Raw genomic sequence first — 18,416 nt, 5'->3', positions numbered from 1 at the left:
GCAGTTATTCCTTCACTTTTTCTGCCAGCAGTTTAAGGACTTCTTAAAAAATGGTGATTCCTAATACACGGCTAACTATTTTGAGAAGCCCAAACAGGATTCCCTGTCCCTCTCACTGTGAGCTACAGGGGCCTGTGAAGGTTGCAAAGGGTCACTTGTATTTCTGAAGGACTCATTTTTAAATTTTCCGGGTCATTTATTAACACAGTTACATTGTTCAATCTCCAGATAATGATCTTATATGAAGAAAATGACACCACCCATATGTTTTTAAAGGGCAGTGGCTGGGTTTCATATATGAGCTAGATCATTATCTGGTGAGTTAGAGACCCTGGTCAAAGACCAGAATAACACACTAATCCTTGCTGATTACATTCATTTGCAGGCGGTCATTTAAGTATCCAGTCAGAATCGTTTATACACTGTATTTTTAAAGAACAAGAGGAGGCCCTTTGTCATCTTAAATCCCTTTATCTGGGCTTCACTCCATAATCTTTTGCCTTATACCTTTGGTTCAACACTTTCTGTATGTTTAAGCTTATCAAGAATCATTTTCAATGCTCCCTAAATAATTTTTAGCCATAACTCCTTTGGCCAATATTTGTGGTTCTTAGAAGTTAAAGGTGCTAACTCAACAATATGTGAAAATCAATGTGGTATTTGATTTTTAGGTTTGTCCTCTGATACTTAGATTATGTCCAGATATTAAGATTTATGGAAATGTAATCAGTGGCTGAGTAATCCTGGCCATTATGGAAAATTTTGTATATAAGAAGTAAAGGCAACGTTGACCAAAACACTACACTTCAAGAGAAACATAATCTTGTTTCTGAGGAGACCGTGAGTATAACATCTTTTGGGCAAAATTCATATTTGAATTATTGAACTCATTATTTCCTATAGCACAACTCTTGCATTTTTAAAAAGTGTTCATATTTGTTGCATATTTAACTTAATATAAATGTGTCTATTTAAGTTAGGGATCATTCTTCTAAGGTCTTATTTATTCTTGGATTTTTTTATTTGTATGTGAATTTATTAATTACTAGATGACAGATTTGCTTATTAATTCAGCATTTTGAATGTTGAAAAACTGCTGGTTGGCCTTCATGTACAAGTTTGTCCCTTTCTAAAATATCTTTGTAGAAACATGGTTAAAAATCCATTTGTAAGAGACACTATTTAATCTAATCCTACACTAACTAAGGGGCCAAATTCTTGGACCAGAGGGTCAGATTGAGGTCTTGAGAGCTTCAGTCTGGTTTTCTAGTTGGTTGGAGACTATGCTAAGTGTTCTATATGAACTCTGACAAATGGTTATACGCCTTTGTTGAAACATCAGCAACTGAGAAATCACCTCTTTCCAAAGATTGCCACTTGAGTCCAATGATCCAAGTCTTACACAGCTCTTCACTATGCGGAATTAAAATCTTTCCATGTGTGACCACCAAATATTGTTCCTGATACTTGGTAGTTTCTTTTTCTTTTTTAGATTTATTTATTTATTTATTTATTTGAGAAAGGAGAGAAAGCACGAGTGGTTGGGAGGGGCAGAGGGAAAGGGGGACGCAGACTCCAAGCTGAGCAGAGAGCCCAACCCCAAGCTCAGACTCAGGACTCTGAGGTCATGACCTGAGCTGAAGGCATACGCTTAACCAACTGAGCCACTCAGGACCCCAACACTTAGCAGTTTCTTAGCAAATATGTATGGAAAGACTTATTTCCTACACACTAAAAATGAATTGATTTAAAACTGTCTTTCAAAAAAAAAACTGTCCTTCACGTGGTGTCTCTTCAAATATTTGAGGGAAAATATCTCTTCTCCCTTGAGGCTTTTTCATCAACTTAATATCTGAGGATTCTCAAACTTGTGGTTGGTGGTTACAACATAGAAGGGAGGTTAGATGTTCTGGATCTAATGTCAAATATTTTGTCTATGCTGAGAAATAAGTGATAATTAGCATCACAAGATCAGAAAAGTAGTGGGCCATAGAAGTGCCCATTTGGAAAAAAGTTTAAAATTGTAATTTCAATCAAGATGTAAAAATGGAAAAGAACATCAGTTTAGTTCTAATAAGTCTGAGTATATGGGGAATTCCTTATTGTCCAAGAGAAAATGCTGACCAGCTGCCTCAAGGACCACATGTTGACAAGCAAGGCTGATCAATTTTAAGTTGGGCAATTCAGTTTTTCAGGTAACTCAAAGCAAAACATTCATTTTATAGCAAGGACATTGTGTCACTGGTGTGTACTATGTTATAGGTACAGGAAACCTAATAATTATGGTGTTCTTGTTTTACTTTTCAAATGATGCGCTTTTAGTTTCATAAATGGTATCACATACACTATACTGCATCTACCAAATGAACTGTATTCTGTGCCTTGTTTTTATACATCTGAGATAACTTTTCATATAAATACAAACGTATCTGCTTCACTTTTTTCTCTTTGGGGAGAGAGTGTTATAGTATTTTTTCTTTTTATTTTTTAATTCAAATATGATTGATCAACATTATATCAATTTCAAGTCTACAACATTAAGGATTCGATATTTGTATGTATTACAAGATGATCACCACAATAAGTCTAGTTCACACCCATCACCATACAGTTACAGAATCATTTTTTCCTGAGATGAAAACTTTTAAGATCTACTCTTTTAGCAACTTAAAAAATATAATACACTAACTATAGTCTCCATGCTGTATATTATATCCCCCTGACATCTGTTTTATAACTGGGAGTTTATACTTTTTAATCCCCTTCTCCTGTTTCATTCTGTTTCTACCTCCCTGCCTCTGGTAACCACCCATCTATTCTCTGTATCCATGAGTTCAGCTGTTTGGCTTTTGTTTAGGGATTTGTTTGTTTAGATGTGACACATAAGTGAGACCATACGGTATGTGTCTTTCACTGTCTGATTTATTTCACTGAACATAATGCTCTTGAGGTCTATTCATATTGTCTTCTATGGCAAGACTTCCTTCTTTTTAAAGGTTGATAATAGTATTTGTGTGTGTATGTGTGTGTGTGACATTTTCTTTATCCATTTATCCATCAACGGACACTTAGTTTGTTTCCATGGCTTGGCTGTTGCAAATAATGCTGCAGTGAACATGGAGGTGCAGATATCTTGTTGAGTTAGTGGTTTTTTGTTTCCTTTGGATAAATACCCAGAAGTGGAATTGTCCCATATAATCACCTCAGATTAATAAATATTTATAAGCTGTATTAAAAATATCATGAGGGGTTGGAATGGGTATTATATTGAGACTGAATCTAGGAAAATCAAATGTTCGCACAATGCCCCCCCGCCCCAGGACTTTGGGCTCTCAAAATAAGTTGGCCAAAACCTTAAAAAATAAGGCAGAACAAGAATATAATAGAATGTAGTGCCAGAGAATTTGAAGATATTTTTATCAATTAAGATGTGCTCAATATGACTTGAAAACCAAGTGAGAACCATTCTTAAAAGGAATCGAGTAGAGTGAAAACACATGAAGCATTAAAACACCTATGCGGCCATCCTCCCGTCCCAGTTCATTGCCCCATAGAATATAATCAAACCTAAGCTTTTGTACAGTTTGCATGAAGGTCAAATTAGCACAAAATACAAGCATCATGAAAGTGTAAAGGGCTAACACCCATGGCACCGGTTACTCTTGTGTTTCAGGCAAGACCACAATGTGGCTGCTATTCACAGCGGCGAGTTTGTTATCTACACTTGGAACCACACATGGTTTATTTGGAAAATTACATCCCACAAACCCTGAAGTGACCATGAATATAGTAAGTTCCCAGGTGGGTGGGGGGAGGGGATCCTACAGAACCAAGAGCTCCTGCCATGACTTAGAATCGTGGCGCGTTGAAGCTTTTCCATGACTGATCAAGAACAGCTAACAGTATCTACTTACTAGATGTGTTTAAAAACTCAGCTAAAACAGAAAGCTTTGTTTTTCCTCATCAGAGTCAGATGATCACCTACTGGGGATACCCAACTGAGGAATATGAAGTCGTGACCGAAGACGGTTATATCCTTGAGATCAACAGAATTCCTTATGGGAGGAAAAATTCAGAGAATATAGGTATAATCCTTTCTCCCTCCCTTTTTCTCCCTTCCTCTCACCCTCTCTCTTTTCTTCCCTGCATTCCATCCATGTTCCTTTCCCCCCTTGCTTCCTCCTTTCATTGCTCCCTATGACATAGTGAGTCTTGCTCATTCTGGAAATGCAACAGTGACGAAGCCTAATATCAGTCTTCAGAGAGATCACCATCAAGCCAATGAGATGCGTGACCAGATGGTTATAATAACATGTGATAAGTGCAACGCTAGAGCTAGGGCTCTACAGAGGATATTACACCAGGAGTTCTGGCAAAAGTGCCCAGCTCAGCCAGTGGAGGGCAAGGAAAACTTGCTCTAGGAATAATAACCACACCGAGTCCTGGGGCATCAGGAAGTCAGCCAGGATGGGCGTTGCAGTAGGAAGGATGGGGAGGCGACTTGAGGCTCGTTTCCTAAACAGATGGAGGTGATTTAAATAAAAACGTATCTTCTCCTCATTGTGGGAGAATCGTGAAATCTAAAAGAGTAGAGTTAGCAGGATCCCTATCACTTTCCCACTCACAATTCACTGAAACTGACGTCATGCTGAATTTCCCTCGAATACAAGGTTTTCAAAAGCTTTCTGGGGTATAATTGGCAGACGGTAAACTGCACATGTTTGAAAAGCACAGTCTGATACATTTTGTCACTTGAGAGACCACCCCCCATAATTCAGATAATAGATCCAAATATTCAACTCAATCAAGCAAATGAACTCTACTCGTCTGAAAGCCCATTTCCGTCTTCATGTTTGTCAAAATGAGAAATGAGTATGTAAAGCTTGGATACAATCTCCTTTCTCAGGCCAGAGACCTGTTGCATTTTTGCAACACGGTTTGCTCGCATCAGCCACAAACTGGATCTCCAACCTGCCCAACAACAGCCTGGCCTTCATCCTGGCCGACGCCGGGTACGACGTGTGGCTGGGGAACAGCAGGGGCAACACCTGGGCCAGGAGGAATCTGTACTACTCGCCAGACTCCGTTGAATTCTGGGCTTTCAGGTAAAGAAAAGGGACAATTAAAGACGGACAATTAAAAATAAACATGGAGTTGAAAAAGCACGGGGATTCGTGAGCGCAAACGCCACTCCAGTCCCGTTTTAACGTATGACGCTCTGAGTAGGAAAAAATCAGGTGATTTTTATCCTGATCCAACGGTCTCCAACAAGTGGGTAGCAGAAGCCCGCTTCCCGTTTTGAAAGATGGTTCTAGGCGATGTGTGGGGAGTGATTGAGAGGGAGATGTGACTCCCCTGCTGGGGCACTGGCGTGGCTCACGCAGGAGCATTAAATCTGATGTTGGTGTTTAGCGATGGAAAGAATCCCCACCTACAGATGCCGCCTGTTTGCATCCAGTGGCAGCTGGGATGCTCTGCTTCAGAAATGACATCGGCTGTTCTAAGAAGCCCCTGTCCAAACACCTGACACTAACGGCCTAGAAGCAGCGATGCTTCGAGAGCCTGGTTTTCTATTTCCCAAAGAGAGGCTTGGCTATAGAAATGCTTGACCTTTAGAAATCTAGCGAGGAAATGTATTCACTTGTTTTCTGTCCCTTTTCTTCTTGCAGCTTTGACGAGATGGCTAAATATGACCTTCCCGCCACCATTGACTTCATCTTGAAGAAAACAGGACAAGACAAGCTACACTACGTTGGCCATTCTCAGGGCACCACCATTGGTGGGTAAAAACAGCTGATGCGGGTGGTCTGGCCTGTGGGAACCCCTTCCCAGTGGCCATGCCGGCATGTTGGTGGCCATGCCAATTGCTTTCTGTTCATCATATATAGTAACGGTTACGGCAGTCCCACAACATAGGGACAATGATTATTCCTATTGTACGTATGGGAAACAAAACGGGAGAGTGAATAGTTTGTGCAAGGTGATGCAGGTAGACAGACTGGGTAGCTGAGCCACCAGTTCAGGCAACCAGCACCCCGAGCCCACACTCTGAGACACCCTCACGACCTCCAGGCGAAACTTACTCCATCCATTCAACCACAATTATGGAGCGTTCGCAACGTGTCCTAAGAGCATAGCAATAAATAAGGTAGATGAGGCTTTCTGTCCCTGTATGCTCTAGGGGGAGGCGGAGAGTAACAAGGATTAGAAAGTAAAATACGGAGTAGGTTAGGTAATGGTGATGCCACGGGAAGCAGGTAAATTAGGACAGGCTGTTTGGGAGCGTCAGAGGGGATGCAGCGAGTGCAGACAAGAACAGCACCAGCACTCCCTGGGGCGGGAGGGTGGGGGGCACCGTGCATGCCTGAGAGACTGCGCTCTGGGAAGAGGGAACAGCAGGTGCACAGGCTCCGAGGTTGCAGCCTGTTCAAGGGATGGAGATGGATGAAGCACCTCACCGTGTAGCTTCATCGGACGCAAAGCAAGAGCTGAGGTGGGGGTGCCGTCGAGGAGGCCGGACAGCTCGGGACTTTCAGGCTGTGGTAGGGATTTCAGCTCTCACTCTGAGTGTAAAGGGGACCACAGGGAACTCCAATTTTGAAGACAGGAGTTCCAGGATCTGACCTCAGGCTCCTCCTCGGGATCAGAGGTTACACAGCCCATTGACAGGATCCCCTTCAGCTGCTGGTGAGGAACAAAGGCCGGGGTAGAAGAACCAGCTAGGGGCTCAGAGTAACCCTCTCGAGGCCTGGCAGTGACCCGGATGCGGGTCGGGCCTGGGTGCACAGTTGAGTTCTGGAGGTGGAACCTACATGACTTGCCTCTACATCAGGTTCAGGGTATAAGGGAAGGAGTCCAGGACGACGCAAGACTTGTGGCCTGAGCACCTGGAGCCACGGGGATGCTCAGCCCCGAGGGGTCGGCGGTGACAAGGGTCTGGAGGGCGGGGGCCCTGTTTTCTGGCTGCTGGCTGTCAGGCACCCGTTGGAGATCAAAGTGGAGGGCTACGCAGTCGGGTGGTGATATAAATCTGGAGTTCAGGGGAGAGGACCGGACTGAAAACCCCAAAATGTACGTGAGCCAGGATGCAATGACCAGGGGAGCGCATTCTGACTGGAGAGAGGAGGAGCCCAAGGGACAAGGCCTGGGCCACCCTTACTTTGGAGGATGGGGAGGAATCAGATGCAGAAGTGAGACACGATGGTGTCAGCGCTGGGAGGAAAGCAGAGGACCTGGTGTGGAGGCGGGAGGAGAATGAGTTCTAAGAAGGAGAAGGAGGCCAACTGTGCAGGGGGCTGCCAAGGCGTCCTGTGGCCTGAAGTCAGGGAGGGATTTGGCAGCGGGTCAGGTGTAGGGACAACCGCACAGGCCCAGTCAGGTGACAGCTGCACCAGGTGAGCCCGAGAGCATGACAGAGAGAGCGATGGAGGGAGGGGGAAGGGCCACTGGGGAGGAGCCACGATGTGTGTCCGTGTGTTGTGCAGGCCTCACCGTGGCTGCTGACCTGGCCCGTGGGAAGCCAAGCCTTCAGAACAGCCCCGTGTAGACGTCTATGCAGGGAAGCAGGTGAAGTGGCGGCTGGGTGCGTGCATCGCACCTATAGAACTTTAAGGATTTTATTCACTTATGTAAAGTGAGAGGGAGACAGCACGTGAGGGAGCACACCAGCAGGGGGACCCACGGCGGGACCCGAGGTCATGACCTGAGCCCAAGGCAGACATTCAATCGACTGACCCGACTGACCCGCTGGTGCCTCTCACCTATAAAATTTAACTTAGTTTAATTTTAAAAATCATTTCTTATTTTTTCTAAAAGACTTTACTTATTTATTCAGGAGAGACACACAGAGAGAGGCAGAGACACAGGCAGAGGGAGAAGCAGCGCTGGGACTCGATCCCGGGACCCCCGGGTCACCATGTGAGCGGAAGGCAGACGCTCAATCCCTGAGCCACCCAGGCATCCCTTACGTATAGAATTTTAAAGGAAAAGTTCCGTGAGGCCTTGGGCACAGCTTCCAGGGAGATGAGGATTGGTATCCAGGGCGTTTTATAAACAAACACCTCTGGGGCCAAGGGCAGAGAAGTGAGAGTAGTCAGAGGGAGAAGGTGACACCGTCCCACGAAGGCCCGTCGACGCTGTAGGAGATGGCTCTTCAGAGTCTTGACTGGGACTAGGCGGCCGAGCCTTTTTCCCAACTTGCCAACCAGCATTTGATGCACACGTGCCCTGGGAAAGCGATTCCCTTGAATCCTTTGACAATCTTGGATTCTCTTGAGCAAAAGCGAAATCAGAGATGAGTCACAACCATCCCCGCCCCTGGGGTTGGACAAAGGCCTCAGGCAGGAAGAGGAATCTGGGCAGTTACAGCACAGCATCAGTCACACGTGGTCAAAGGTTGACTCAAAATCCTTTTTTTTTTTAAAGAACAGAAGATTTATTTATTTATTTTAGAGGGAGCCTGTGCGTGTGCAGGAAGGGAATCTCAAGCGGATGTCCCACTGAGCGTGGAGCCCCTCGGGGGCTGGATCCCACGACCCTGAGATCACGACCTGAGCAGAAACCAAGAATCGGATGCTCAACCAACGGGCCATCCAGGAACTCCTCACAATCCTTTATTAAAAAGGGGGAGATGTTCTAGATTACTAAAATTGACTCCTTCCGTTTCTCAAACCATTCCAAAATTTCACCGTTTTGGAGGGAAATCCACCTTGACTTTTGACACACTGCTGCTTTTTTTAAACAGCACACATCGAATAGAGTTTAAACTTCTCTCGATGATCCAGGGTTATGAAACTCGAGATGCAAGGCAAACTATTTCCCAGGATTTATTGAGATGAGTAGAACTGACACTAAATGACCCCAAACTACCGCTCTTTGGAGTCATTTGAACTTTGAACATTCCGTTCTTCTTTGTCACTGACAGGGGACTTGTCATTGCTATTGCCACACGCATAGATTTCTGGAAGGTGTTTCTGCTCTGAATTTGCCTCTCCGAATCTTCCGCGTACTGAGAAGTGGGAGAAGTATCCTTGTTAGAATCGTGTCTCTAAGAGGATTGTTTATTGGGAGCAAGCGAGCGTATTCTGAGAAGTCACCCGTCCTGACAGTGCAGGGACCTCTAGACACCCCTGCAAACTCTTCATGTGTGATTCTTGTTTCCTCTGGGTGAAAATCTGCAGATTGGGGCAAGCAGGTAAAGGATCCCTTCCCAAACACAGGATTCTTGCAAAGACCATTCTTCCTCAAGTAGAATTAGGCCAAGGTAGGTGTTTACATTTGAAAATCTTTTTTTTTCCCCCAGGACATTCTTAATGCCTAGAAAATTAATTAGTATCAATTAATGTTATTAATTGACATTAATGTAATTAATGTCTTAATTAATGTTATTAACCATGGGGAGAGATTGTCCTATGTAGTTTGACCATATAGAGCTTAGCTCACAGCCCAGGCTACTAATATGCTACTGTTCATAATATCATGTAACTCTAGGGACGCCTGGAGGGCTCAGCAGTTGAGCATCTGCCTTCAGCCCAGGGCGTGACCCGTGACCCTGGGGTCCTGGGATCGAGTCCCCCATCAGGCTCCCTGCTTGGAGCCTGCATCTCCCTCTGCCTGTGTCTCTGCCTCACTCTCTGGGTCTCTCATGGATAAATAAATAAAATCTAAAAAAAAAAAAAAACAAGGCAATTAACTACAGACAAGAGCTGAATATATTCACCATGTTTGAAATGTTTGAATTATTGTGGCTACTCACTTACCCAGCATTTACACACTGTGCCTAGTGTCCTGGGAAATACCTTCCATAATTCACCTCGTTTGGTTCCCCCCCCAAAAAAAACCTACTGAAGCACTTACTATTAGCCCCATATTTAGGATGAGGGAAATGAGGCTCTTCGCCTTTAAGTGACTTGTCCAAGGTCACAAAGCTAATAAACCACATAGTCAGGATTCAAATCTCAGTTGGTCAGATTTCAAACGTTTTTAATCTTCCCACTTCCATACCCTACTCATAGTAAATGCCGATTAATTATCTCACTGTAATGACATGAATTTGAACTCCTCAAGACCTACATGCAGTATAAATAGCGTTTTGCCACCCCGTGGGAATCGTAAAGTTGGCCTATTTTCTACAGTCAGATGAAAGAATTTATTATAATGTTTTACAAGTTCTAGCCTCATGTTCCCAGAGAGAATCTATGAAAATAAAACAAAGATACTAAAATCTGATCTCTTCGAACAAGCGGAGACTGTCAGCATCTCCTTCGTACAGGGCATTCGGAGTAAATAATGTCGCGCTCGGAAAACACACACACGCCTTCTTCACTGGCCCGTGTTGTTCTGTTTCAGGTTTCATCGCCTTTTCCACCAATCCCAAGCTGGCTAAACGGATCAAAACCTTCTATGCATTAGCTCCCGTTGCCACTGTGAAGTACACGCAAACCCTATTAAACAAACTCATGCTCGTTCCTTCGTTCCTCTTCAAGGTATGTGATTCTCTGTAACCGAATCTCGGATCCCAAGTTGTCCGCGTGTCTTGCAGTGATGGAAAGGAACGAAACACCTGGTGGAGGGTCATGGCCGACGGTGCAGATGTGGGCTTGTGTGTTTTATTTCTCCGACCTTGGCTGACTCCCCGTCCAGCCGGCGGGATCCCCCTTCGTCTCTGCATCTCCCCACTTCTGTGGGTTAGCTGTGCAGAGTGCTCCTCCCCTTCCCCGATGTTTCCCCCCTAGCTGTATGGAAACCACAATCAGGGAAGGGGGGGAGAGGAACAAAAGCAGTCACAGAAGAAGCCTCAACCACCTGCACCAAGGAAACCAGAAAGGGGAAGGATAGAAAAGAAAGGGAAGGACAAGGAAGGGGAGAAGGAGGAGGGAAAGCAATGCTCGGGGAGGCCCCTAGAAGGCCCTTGGCTTTGCAAGCCTTCCCCCCCACCCGAGCTCCCCTGTACGTGGGGCTCCCAAGCGTGGAGCATGCACTAAGCTATGCCTCGTTGGCTCGTTGGGGGGATGCTCTGTGCTTCTGCAGCACCTGATCACCTACTTCTCACCCTGCCGAAGCCGGCACCCGCGGGCCGGGACACCGCTTCCTTCAGGGGAACCGTTGTCCTGCAGGCTGAGGGGAGTCAGGATGCCCTTTCCTCCCGTGGTTCTGGACGATTCATTTCTTTTCACTCTGAACTGTGTGTCGAGCACCCAAGAGACTTTCTCTTGCAGTCAAACCGCGTTTGTAAAGCTCTTGTTCAAAGCGTGAATGCACGTGATGACCTTGGGTAGAGTTACTGTCGCGTGGATGCAGGTGTTTATTTGCTACTGGGCTCAGCTTTGGTGATGGGCCATGTGCACAGTGGGTTCAAAACCGATGATAACGAATGTTGGACCTCGATCGGAAGCTTAGGGCCTGGGGCAGGACGCCGGCTTGTATGGTGCATAACCGCCCAGGCAGTTGTAGTCAGCACAGGGCCCTGACTCTCTCCTGTCTCCTCTTGAGTGATATGGGGTCACAGCTGGGATACTTCCCTCAATAAGAATTGAGGCAAACACTTTCAATAATCAGACCACCTCAGCTCATTGTCTTTCCAGAGGCTTCCGGACCATGTGGCGCAGACTCACCATTCTGCTCCGGATCCTTTCGTGTTTTACTGCTGACGTCACGCATCTAGCTCTTACTCACGACATGTCTCCCACGTTGTTTCATGATCTTATTTCTTGACGCTTATTTGCCCGACTAGACTGTAACCCCTTGGGCCTTACACTTCCCGGGAGCCACCCTGTTCCCAGCGGAACAATAAATATTCAAAGTCGATCATCTGTCCACTCCACAACTTTATTGTGGGAATTAAGTGAGAAAAGTATTTAGAATTCCCGAAGTGACATGACGAGCCATGAACATCTCATGAGCCTATTCACCCCTGAACCAGTCAACCAGATGAATTAATGGGTCTTCTCCGTTGCTTGACTTTTGCAAACCTCTATCAATGCTTTTATTTTTCAGCTTATATTTGGGAACAAAATATTCTACCCACACCACTTCTTCGATCAATTTCTCGCCACAGAGGTGTGCTCCCGCGAGACGGTGGATCTCCTCTGCAGCAACGCCCTATTTATCATTTGTGGATTTGACACTAAGAACTTGAACATGGTTTGTATGCATTGACATTTCTATTCTGAATATTTTGAGCAACATTTCAATGCCTTGTCCTACCACCAATTAGACATGGTACTTTAAACAACTAGAAGTAGTGGGCATCCGTGTGGCTCTGTTGGGGAACCATCTGATGCAGGTCTTGGTCTCAGGGTCATGAGGTCAAGCCCCGTGTTGGGCTCCATGCTGGATGTGGAGCCTACTTAAAAACAACAAACAACAAACAAAGAAAGAAAACCTACCACCACCAACAACAAAAAACAACCAGAGAAGTAGAAGTAGCTTCAGAATTGTGTTCAAGCCCAAGGGAAGTTACATCATTACTCCCAGTTTCGTTCCCTCCAGCTCCATTCTGGCACCAAGTGCCCCCTAAATAAATAGCATGTAGAAAAAAAATTGTAGATAGTGAGTACTACCCACTCCTGACCTCTTAAGGTGTAACATTTAAATTCTGCGAGGGGATTCATGGAACGATATTTTTGACATTCTCCTCCACCAATGTCTGAGCATTGAATAAATGTTCTTAGTGCTGATAGTCATTTCCATAAATTTTATAAAATTTATTTCTGAGCAACTATTGATGTCAGCTTTCGTCCATATACTTTATCTGGCTGTTTCACTTGCTTTGAATCGGGTTTGGGTTTTAAAACATATGTGACAATAAATAAATAAATAAATAAATAAATAAATAAATAAATAAATAAAACATATGTGACAAAACGCAGTATCAAAAGTAGTTTAAGAGCATGGATTCAGGTTAGGGACCTACGTTCGAATCCTGTTTTGGAGCTGAGTCACGACTCATCTGTCTTGGTTTCCGTGTCCCCAAAATGTATTATTGTGGAGATGAAGTGAACGAATGTGTGTCAAGCATATAGAACCTAGTTCAAAGCATATAGCTCGTCGTAATAACATATGCTTTGCTACTAATACTATTATACATTGAAAATGATCCTCACTCAACATTGTCGGTTTAGTTATAGACCCTTGAATACCTGAGGAAACCAAGTTTATTGATAAGAAGGTCTATGCTACCTCCAGGTGCCTCCTCACTAAACAGTATCTATGGGGCGTTCCTAAGTGCTGTGGCTACCGGGAACAGAACAGTGAAAGCAGAGACATTCCTGCCCTCGTGGAAATCAAGGACATCCCGTTCTCCTTCCCAATGCTGGTCAGAATCTGTGGATATTTTAAAACATAGATGAACGAAGGGAACTTTCCTTAGGTTCTATTTTGGGTAGTGAATTAAAGTCCCATCCTTTTCTCCATCTCCATGGCTCTGGGAACGTCTGTCATGTTGTATGTGGGAAGGACGGAGCCGTCTACCCTTGTCACACTAAGAAAGCGCAGTCCTGATTACTGCACTGCGTCCATAAGAGCCTTCTGGGGAAAAATCATAGTAAAATAGAGACAAGAGGAGCCAAGGAGATTAGCGATTTCATCCTTCTGCATGAAAATTCTGTGGAGAGATACTTCGTTCTTCTGTGATGATAGTCAATTTGTTCAACTCTATCCATGATCCTCTATACAGAGCCACCAAGATCCACTACGAACTAGTCTATACAGCAGAGACGGATTTCAGGTTGTCGTCCGGAGTCTGATCCATGTGGATTAGGGCACTTCTAGGATAGCAGGGTAGCACTAGGATGGTATGTGTCCTATACATGTGTGCCGACTATCGCACGCACGATGTGTACGTATGTATCTATAATTACATATGCACGTATAGGGCTGCCAAGCAAGAGGCTTGTGTGTGGACATTATATTTACTGCACTCTGCACCTGGGCAGAGGAGAGAGAAAGCTGAGAAGTTAAAGATCCAGATTAAACTCTCTGGCGCTACCCCAATACGAACTGCATGGCATTGGACGTTTCTCTAAACTTCCCAGAGCCCCGTGTCCCATTTTTGATAGAAGGGGTGATGAGCTGTCCTCATTGAGTGGATACAAACCCAACTGGTTCATGCACGTGTGCTTTGCGAGCTCTAAAGCAACATGGAGCTGTGGTGCTTGTGTCCTTTGGTAAATGCTACCCTTAGGCACTTGACCTGGACCAGAAAATGTAAATTTTAGCTGTTTTTAAGAAACCAAATATACATGCATGTGCATTTGCTTTCTAGAGTCGCTTGGATGTGTATCTGTCACATAATCCAGCAGGAACATCGGTTCAGAACGTGCTCCACTGGTCCCAGGTATCATATCTCAAATGCTGTTAAAACTTCTTTTGTGGGGCCCCTGGGTGGCTCAACGGTTGAGCATCTGCCTTCAGCCCAGGGCATGACCCCGGGGTCCTGGGATCGAGTCCTGCGTCGGGCTCCCTGCAGGGAGCCTGCTTCTCCCTCTGCCTGTGTCTCTGCCTCTCTCCCTGTGTCTCTCATGAATAATAATAACATCTTTTAAAATGAAAAAATAAAAATAAAATAAAATTTCTTCCATGTGCCTGAGCCCCTGGCTCTTTACCTAAAGCACAGTCTTATAATAGTGCCAGGTGTTCCTGGCAGGGAATTTTTTTAGTATGTGGCTGCCGGCTGAAAATAACTATCAATCCACATGAATGGAAATCCTATAAGGGGCATCTCGGTGGCTGAATCAGTTAAGCTTTTGACTCTCATTTTTGGCTCAGGTCATGATCACGGGGTCGTGACATGGAGCCCAGGGTCAGGATCTGCACTGAATGTGGAACCTGCCTCAGATTCTCTCTCTCTCTTCCTCTCCTTCTACCTCTCCCCTCTGTATCATCCTTTAAAAAATTCTTTCTAATAAAATAAAAATAAAATCTTATGAAAACGGTCACTTTGGGCAACAAAGAAATGAGGGACTTTTTATGACTCGGCCCATGAGAAAAAAATTATTTCAGGCAAAGCCACATTTAAACTTGCACAAGTACCTGGTCCTGGGTGAACAATACTCTTAGCTTTTGGAAGGGGAAGAATGTTTTTCAAAAATTTTTTGAATTGCAAGTAAACTAAACGGAAGGATTCAAATTTTGTTTGCCACATGGCAAGGAGAGGTTTTATTTACTCGTGTTCTTCATTTCTCTGCACTAGGCTGTTAAGTCCGGGAAGTTCCAAGCTTTTGACTGGGGAAGCCCAGTTCAGAACATGATGCACTATCATCAGGTAAGCTTCTTCACATTGACGTTGTTCACATTTTGAAAGGCAAAGCTATAAAAGGCTAAAGGTGAAATTACGATGACCATGCGTATATTTTCCAAAGGAATGTTGGTGCCCAGACTCATCCTTAAGGCAATTAGAAAGTAGGCGGTAATTTCCTTGGAATCCCTTCATCATGCAGATGTCAGCCCATCTCCCTTCTCCCACAGCCTTGTACTGTGTAGAGAAGAAGGTCCCCCTTGCCCCCCACTTTTGTGACATTTTGATGTCTTTAAAGACACCTCATCAGATCAAACATTGTTGAAAACACTCCCCCTCCCCCCAACCATCGCCTCCTTAAACCACCCAGACACAGACTTTCGTTGTATCTACCTTTCTACTGGGCTCTACTACCAGGAATCAGAGGCATTTATCTTAGAGGACCTGTAATAACAAATCCCAAGCCCACCCTCCCTCCGGCCAAGCCAAAAACAGCACAGGATGGTCTTCAACTAACTGAGCAGTGACACTAATTTAAGAGCCAGAAGGTAGCATTTAAAAAACTCTTTGAACAATGGAGCATGAATAAAGGAAAGTAGGTTTATTATTATGGATATCCTCCACTATGGTGAAGTGTTAAAATATTATGGAAAATTATGTATGATGAAATATCTTGCTATGACGAGTTGGCTATTATATAAGATGGGAATATAGAAATATAGAAAACTTAGTATATTGGATTAGTAATTCTCATTACTAACAAAATTCTCTGTCGATAATGGTAAAATTGGTGATTCCTTACTTATTCCCTTGTCTTGCTTCATAAACCTCCTTAAAATCTATGTGTAAATGGTGATTTAGAAAGAGCAAATGGGACTGATGATAGTTTCTATAAGAATTTTATCTGATCATTGGTAAAATCAGGTAAGCATTCGACAAATACGACCCCTTCAGTGAACTGACTGGCCTACCAACTGACCATACTGGTAAATCAATACAAAGCCAAAAATAAATAACTCAAGGCATTTCAAGATCATACTTTAGAGTGTCTGATTAGAGACAGTCTATTACCGTTATGATCCAAGCAAATCCACGTCCTTGAGCTTGGGTAGAAATCTAAGTTTTTAATTTGTAAGAATTACTATCGAAAGCCTTGCTGTTCAAGGCGTGGTCCAGGACCAACAGCGCCAGCATCACCGAGAATGCAGAGTCCCGGCTCCTCCTCCAGATGTACTGAGTCAGAATCTTCATTTTAACAAGATCCCCGGGTGATTCACAGGCACTTTTAAGTTTGAAAAGCACTGACCTAAAACCTATCGCAGCTACTTTGCTCTGTGGATAAAGGCGACTGTCTCTGGGCAATCACTGGTAGAAATCTACTTACAAAACTCGACCATGCCATGCACATCAAACTTGAGGGAATTATACTAAGTGAAATAAGTCAGAGTAAGACACATACTGTATGACCTCACTTACATGTTTTTGTTTATCTGAAAATAAAAACAACGGCTGAGTTCATAGATGACAGAGAACAGATGAGTGGTTGTCACAGGTGAGCGATACTGGGTGGATGAACTGGGTCAAGGTGGTCCAAAGGTACAAAATTCCAGTTTATAAACTAAATACATCCTGAGGATGTAGATTAAAGCATGGTGACAATTTACAAAACTGTATTGTATATTTGGGAGTTGCCAAGAAAGCAGATCTTCAGAGTTCCCATCACAAGAAAAAACATTATAACCACACGTGGCTGATGGGCATCACCTAGACTCATTACGGCGACTATTTCATAACACATACATATATTAAATCATTATGTTGCACACCTGAAATTAACACAATGTTTATGTCAATTGCATCTCAATAAAAAAAAATCATCAGCCAATGTCATAGCCTCTGGCCAAGGAAGAAGTATTGGGGTTTAAAGTGCGGTCACCTGTAAAAACTGGGTTCTTCCTCTCTTGTGTTTTATTTTTTTTCCTCTCTTGTGTTTTAGAGCACACCTCCCTACTACAACCTGACAGACATGCATGTGCCAATCGCAGTGTGGAACGGTGGCAACGACTTGCTGGCCGACCCTCACGATGTTGACCTTTTGCTTTCTAAGCTCCCCAATCTCATTTACCACAGGAAGATTCCTCCTTACAATCACTTGGACTTTATCTGGGCCATGGATGCCCCTCAAGCGGTTTACAATGAAATTGTTTCCATGATGGGAACAGATAATAAGTAGTTCTAGATTTAAGGAATTATTCTTTTATTGTTCCAAAATACGTTCTTCTCCCACACGTGGTTTTCTAACATGTTTGAGACACGGTGATTGTTCCTATAATTTTGATTTCAGAAATGTGTTAGCATCAACAATCTTTCCGTTGGTAATTTTGAATTTAAAATGATTTTTAAATTTGGGGCATCTGGGTGGCTCAGTCGGCTAAGCGTCTGCCTTCGGCTTAGGTCATGATCTCGGGGTCCTAGGATGGAGCCTTGTGTCTGGGCTCCCTGCCCGGGGCGGGGGGTCTGCTTCTCCTCCTGCTGCTCCCCCCTGCTCATGCATGCACGCGCGCTCTCTCTCTCTCAAATAAATAAATAAATAAATAAATAAATAAATAAATACTTAATAAAATAAAATCATTTTTAAATTTTTTATTTTTCACCAAGATGAATCTGGAAACACTTGAAAGTACACCTTCCTGGGGCAGTGGAATGTCTCTTCCAGTCCTCCCATTCCATTCACCTGCCAAACCCAACACAGATTGTGAGACATGAGTCACAGATGTGGCCAAAAGACGGTCCTGGGATTGAATACTGACACCCCAGGTGCATGGCTGAGATTGAGTACGTTGCTCACCCTCCTGCTCTGTGCACTGGGGATATTACTTGCTGTTTTGCATATTTGACCTCATGAAAAGCCAATTAAGGTATCAGCTCAATTAAGGTCAGCTCACTTTTACTTCCAAGAGGGAAAGGAGCAACAGACAACAGGGCAGCCCTGGTTCTGGAAACTAGGGTGCAGCATGTATGCTCCATCCCTCCTGCTGTTCCACTTCATATCCCTGGACCTCGGCCACGAAACATGCAACGGCTAATCAAAAGATTGCTTACATCCCTGCCACCGTTCTGGCAGCCACAGGGTCCAGAAGCATTCCACTGACCACGTAAGTCGGAAGATACAACTGCCACC

The 18,416-nt window shown here is 44.1% G+C and overlaps 1 protein-coding gene across 2 annotated transcripts; it reads left to right on the top strand.

Annotated features, from left to right (window-relative positions):
* The first annotated feature begins 3,681 nt into the window (after positions 1 to 3,681).
* On the top strand, positions 3,682 to 17,468 carry LIPF (lipase F, gastric type). 2 transcript variants are annotated; one of them, XM_055323129.1, is made up of 9 exons: positions 3,682 to 3,789; positions 3,968 to 4,082; positions 5,003 to 5,105; positions 5,670 to 5,779; positions 10,348 to 10,484; positions 11,995 to 12,141; positions 14,264 to 14,335; positions 15,191 to 15,262; positions 17,232 to 17,468. In XM_055323129.1, exons 1-9 carry the CDS (start codon positions 3,685 to 3,687, stop codon positions 17,466 to 17,468), a joined length of 1,098 nt encoding a protein of 365 aa, XP_055179104.1. In that variant the 5' UTR covers positions 3,682 to 3,684. The 2 variants fall into 2 exon arrangements, with proteins under 2 accessions (XP_055179104.1, XP_055179103.1); XM_055323128.1 differs by having other exon boundaries at positions 3,968 to 4,085; positions 4,907 to 5,105.
* Positions 17,469 to 18,416: the final 948 nt, after the last annotated feature.

The sequence above is a fragment of the Nyctereutes procyonoides genome, unplaced genomic scaffold, assembly GCF_905146905.1.
Source record: "Nyctereutes procyonoides isolate TBG_1078 unplaced genomic scaffold, NYPRO_anot_genome, whole genome shotgun sequence".
NCBI classification, from domain to species: domain Eukaryota; kingdom Metazoa; phylum Chordata; class Mammalia; order Carnivora; family Canidae; genus Nyctereutes; species Nyctereutes procyonoides.
Note: the sequence above shows the minus strand (reverse complement) of the source record. Positions and strands in the feature narration are given on the sequence as shown.

Bases quoted from the DNA above. Each gene is read 5' to 3' on its own strand.
- LIPF (XM_055323128.1), top strand. From the start codon at position 3,685: ATGTGGCTGCTATTCACAGCGGCGAGTTTGTTATCTACACTTGGAACC. The intron at 4,086-4,906 runs GTATAATCCTTT...CTCCTTTCTCAG, and splicing joins GAAAAATTCAGAGAATATAG to GCCAGAGACCTGTTGCATTT. The intron at 15,263-17,231 runs GTAAGCTTCTTC...CTTGTGTTTTAG, and splicing joins ACATGATGCACTATCATCAG to AGCACACCTCCCTACTACAA.